This window comes from Sardina pilchardus, chromosome 3 (assembly GCF_963854185.1).
Source record: "Sardina pilchardus chromosome 3, fSarPil1.1, whole genome shotgun sequence".
NCBI classification, from domain to species: Eukaryota; Metazoa; Chordata; class Actinopteri; order Clupeiformes; family Clupeidae; genus Sardina; species Sardina pilchardus.
Window position 1 is genome coordinate 26,322,058 of NC_084996.1, and position 5,000 is coordinate 26,327,057.

The following is a 5,000-nucleotide window of genomic DNA, read 5'->3' on the forward strand; positions in this document are numbered from 1 at the left end:
GTGGACTTCCCTGATGTCACGTCAGGGGCTTACGTCATCGAGGTCATCGGCAAGACACCTGCAGAAGTGTAAGTGCTGCAACGCACGCTACCGTTAGACACGCCATGTTTTGCTGTTCATCACTCACACATATATGCAGGTGTGTGTGTGTGTGTGTGTGTGTGTGTGTGTGTGTGTGAGTGTGTAAGTAGTGTAAGTAGTGTAAAGCACGCTACCATTAGACACGGCATATTATGATTTTCATTACTCATACATATGTGTGTGTGTGTGTGTGTGTGTATGTGTGTGTATATGTGTGTGAGAGAGAGAGATAGATTTACTGCACATACACCACACCAAAATATGATTTCATCACATATCCAAAACACATGGGCTCTCTCTGATTCGCTCTTGTACTGAGGCAATGGGCTCAGGCGTGACCAGCGGGTAGATGATCAAGTGCTGGACTCTAGACTGGCCTTTCACTTCTGCTAGCCATGTGGCGGCCATCAGAGACCCACCACACTTCATTTGGAACACACACTCTTCTCCAGCATGTTCCTCGTTATCCACACACACACTCTTCTCCAGCATGTTACTCGTTCTCCAAATGAGTGCTAGCAGCAAACTGCTCTGCTCTCTGTCAGGGTGACTTTCCCTGAAGCATATCATGATGCTGCTGTTGGTAGAAACACTCTCTGTCAGGCTAACACTCCTTCCAGATGAAGCCTATGAGGATGCTCGTCAGGGTAACTATGACGATGCTGGTATTGGTAACAGCACTCTAATTGAGAGTTAACTAAATCTCTTGCCCCCTCGTCTCCTTCTCTTGCCCCTCGTCTCCTTCTCCTGCCCCTCGTCTCCTTCTCTTGCCCCTCGTCTCCTTCTCCTGCCCCTCGTCTCCTTCTCTTGCCCCCTCGTCTCCTTCTCTTGCCCCCTCGTCTCCTTCTCTTGCCCCTCGTCTCCTTCTCCTGCCCCTCGTCTCCTTCTCCTGCCCCTCGTCTCCTTCTCTTGCCCCCTCGTCTCCTTCTCTTGCCCCTCGTCTCCTTCTCCTGCCCCTCGTCCTCTCAGTGGTGGCGGTGGCGCCGGAACACAGCGCTTCTCTGGAGCGTGTCGTGGCGCTGAGTGCTCGTCCCGGCCGTGTTTTCTGGCGGCGTCCAAAAAATGTGCCGCTTACAGCAAAACTCCGTGGCCACATAATTACACTCGCACACACACACACACACACACACACACACACACACACTCACGCACACACTCACGCACACACACACACACACACACAATCACACTCACACACACACTCACTCACTCACGCAAACACACACACACAATCACACTCACTCTCACACACACACACAAACACACTCACTCACACACACACGCATACACACACAGCCACATAATTACATAACGCTGAGGAGACAGCAGTCTGTGCTGTTGTGGAGGAAGAGAGCAGCGCGTGGTCTGGGCTGTCACCAGTGTGGGGAGACACACACACACACACACACACACACACACACACACACACACACACACACACAGAGGGAGGTTTGGGCTACCACCAGGATGGGAGTCAGAGTCCACTCGTAAACCCACAGAGGGTTCGGCCGACAGTGTGCCCACCACAGACGGAGATATCTCTTCTCTGCTAAAGACACACACACACACAAACACACACACACACAGAGAGAGAGGCTGGTTGTGGGATGGGAAATGGAGGAAGTCATATTCACTGGTGGCTCCCACTTTCACACATTGGTCCCATACATGGTACACTCACCAGAGGCAATTATCTAACCACCACTGTGTGTGTGTGTGTGTGTGTGTGTGTGTGCGTACAGCCTACATTGTGGGTGGTGTGTCCCAGAGTGTATAATCACACACTATTGCGTGGGAACTGCGCTCCATAGCCTGTTTATAACACGACCGCTAAACGCCCTCGCCACTCTGTCCAGCACCGGTCACATGTGCACCAACTAGAGAGAGAACGTCCTAACGGAACCGGCCCATTAGAAGCAAATGTGGGGTCTTAACCCACTCCTAACGGAATCGGCCAATTAGAACCAAAGGTGGGGTCTTAACCCACTCCTAACGGAACCGGCCCACCAGAACCAACATGTGGGGTCTTAATCCACTCCTAAAGAGACCAGCCCAATAGAACCAACATGTGGGGTCTTAACCCACTCAATAGAACCAACATGTGGGGTCTTAACCCAGTCAATAGAACCAACATGTGGGGTCTTAACCCACTCCTAAAGGAACCGGTCTTAACCCACTCTTCTTTCTTATTTCACTAGTTTGTTTACGTCGGTTCAGTTCTCAGCTTCCACCGTTGTGCCCTTGAGCAAGGCACAAACCCCAAGTTGCTCCGGGGAAAATGTGATGACAATTTAGTCCCTTGTAATATAGTTGACACATGTTAAGTCCCTAAGGGTCGTAAGGGTCATTATCACACACAGGTCTCACACCTGTCTGTCCACTCTTACCTGTCTACCTGTCCACACATCTGATGAGCCTCATCTCCCTGTTCACCCACACCATTGTCACCTGTATTGTCTACACACCTGAGTCTTGCCTGTCTGTTCACACACATGGGATGTACCTGTGTGTCTACACACACTTGAGTCTTGCCGTTCTGTTCACACACATGGGATGTACCTGTGTGTCTACACACACACACACACGAGTCTTACCTGTCTGTCCACACACTCACCTGTAGCGTCTTGTGTGTCCCACAGCGGTGGCCTGAAGGAGAGCGACGTCATCATCTCCATCAACGGTCAGCGCGTGTCCTCGGCCAACGACGTCAGCGCGTCCATCAGGCGGGACGACACCCTGAAGATGGTGGTGCGCCGCGGCAACGAGGACGTCATGGTTACCGTCAAGCCAGAGGAGGTTGACCCTTGACCCCACAGCACCTCCAACACGCCAACCAATGAGCTGGTTCTCAGTGCTCAGCGCCCTCATGGACCTTGACAGAGGGTTCTCGACTGAAGACGCACCTTCCTTAGAACGTGCATCTCTTAGAACGTGGAACATTTTAGAACTTGGGTTCCACCCCACCGTGCCCAGTCACCCGTCCGCTGCTCCTTGTATTGCTGTAGTTCACTGTTGCTCTGCTGCCAAACTCCTCTGCATCAGCTAGTTACTCTGCACAGCTGCCATCCAGAACTTTCTATGAACTGCGTACATTTCACATTTGTTTTATTACTTTCATCACTCATCCATACGCTCCGTCTGTCTGTCACACATAGAGACAAGGCATGGTGGGTGCAAAGACTTTGTGCTTTAGCTTTTGTGTGTGTGTGTGTGTGTGTGTGCACGATTGTGTGTGTGTGTGTGTGTGTGTGTGTGTGTGTGTGTGTGTGTGTGTGTGTGCGCGTGCGTGTATGTGTGTGTGTGCGTGTGTGCATATGCGTGTTTGAGATGTGTGTGAAAACATGTGTTTCTCGGTTTCTTGATTCTGATTGTATGTAATTTTTTTCTTACGTGAACTCTTTGGATGTTTATGTTTTTGTTTTCACTTTTTGACGACGATTTCAGAAAGGGATTAAAGAGATTTCAAATGTTGTTTTTAATCTGAGTGTGCCGTGTGGACTTCCAGACTCTATGACTCAACGCGTTTTATGCCTCCATCCCATTAAGAAAAAGAACTCCCACAATCCCGCTGGGGCCTTCTCTCACAGGAAATGAGGTCATGACCAACCAGTGCCAGTGTGTCAGCACAGGTCACTTCCTGATGTAGGAGTGGGTGTGTGTAATGAGGACAGTAATGAGTCCCAGTGTGTGGCGGTCCAGACTTGGGGCCAAGTGGCCGAGACTCAAACAATGAGAGAACAATGGAACACACCCACCCAGCCCTGACCCGACCCGAAGCGAAGCGCTGTGGTCCGACCCAACAAGACGTCGTGGCCCCCGCCTGGTCCGGAGGCGGCCGTAAAACCTTCAGCGCGCTGCGCTGTGGCGGCTGATTCGATGGCGAGGCGAGCACATTGGTTTCAAGCGTTAGGAATGCGAGTGTGAGTGTGAGCGGGTCCCGCAGGACCAGTGTAACTGCAGACATTAGGAGTGTGAGTGTGTGTGTGTGTGTGTGTGTGAGTGTGAGTGTGAGCGGGTCCCGCAGGGCTAGTGGAACTGTAGACATGTGGGAAGATCAATCTGAGAACAGATGAGCACACTAGCGTGCCGAGACCACAGCCAATCGATCAGGCCCGCTGTTGACGGCTCCGCTATCCATGTCCTAACGCCTTAACCACTCACTACGCAAGCTCGCTGTGTGTGTGTGTGTGTGTGTGTGTGTGTGTGTGTGTGTGTGTTTCTGGTATCGATGTCCTAACGCCTTAACCAGTCCCTACGCAAGACTGAGGAATGCTTTTAGAGTGTAGAGGGAACACACCCAGGTCATCTCATGTCCCCTGTAGAGGCCACATAAAGGTGCTGCATGTAGAGAGTGTAGAGGGAACACACCCAGATCATCTCATGTCCCCTGTAGAGGCCACACAAAGGTGCTGCATGTAGAGAGTGTAGAGGGAACACCCAGATCATCTCGTGTCCCCTGTAGAGGCCACACAAAGGTGCTGCATGTAGAGAGTGTAGAGGGAACACCCAGATCATCTCGTGTCCCCTGTAGAGGCCACACAAGGGTGCTGCATGTTTAGAGTGTAGAGCACAAAGGTGCTGCATGTAGACGCATGCTTACTTCCCCTATAATGTAACCTGCGTTGTGTGGAACCACCGCAGTCCAGCCCTGCACACGCCCGGACTCGAACCCGCGAGACAGCAGCACCTCGGATCGGGAGTCGAGCGCGCTAACAATCCAGCTAAAAGCCCAGGCTACTAGCTTTCATGCCAGCAGCGCTTTTGAAGCGTCGGGGAGTGAGGTTTACTAACGTTCCACAGCATAGCTAACCAGCTAGCACCCGTTACATATACACACACCATCCCATATACACTAATATCTATACACACACTATTTCATACACACCACCTTTACACACACACACACCATCACATATACA

The 5,000-nt window shown here is 51.4% G+C and overlaps 1 protein-coding gene across 1 annotated transcript in view; it reads left to right on the forward strand.

The window, feature by feature from the left end:
* Nucleotides 1-3,560, forward strand: part of htra1b (HtrA serine peptidase 1b) — a 36,390-nt gene extending 32,830 nt beyond the window's left edge. The window contains exons 8-9 of the mRNA XM_062532580.1: nucleotides 1-68; nucleotides 2,721-3,560. The exon at nucleotides 1-68 is cut by the window's left edge and continues 28 nt beyond it. Coding sequence (XP_062388564.1) covers nucleotides 1-68; nucleotides 2,721-2,889 — 237 coding nt within the window. The 3' untranslated portion in view covers nucleotides 2,890-3,560. The remainder of the gene's footprint in view (nucleotides 69-2,720) is intronic.
* The last annotated feature ends 1,440 nt before the right edge of the window (nucleotides 3,561-5,000 follow it).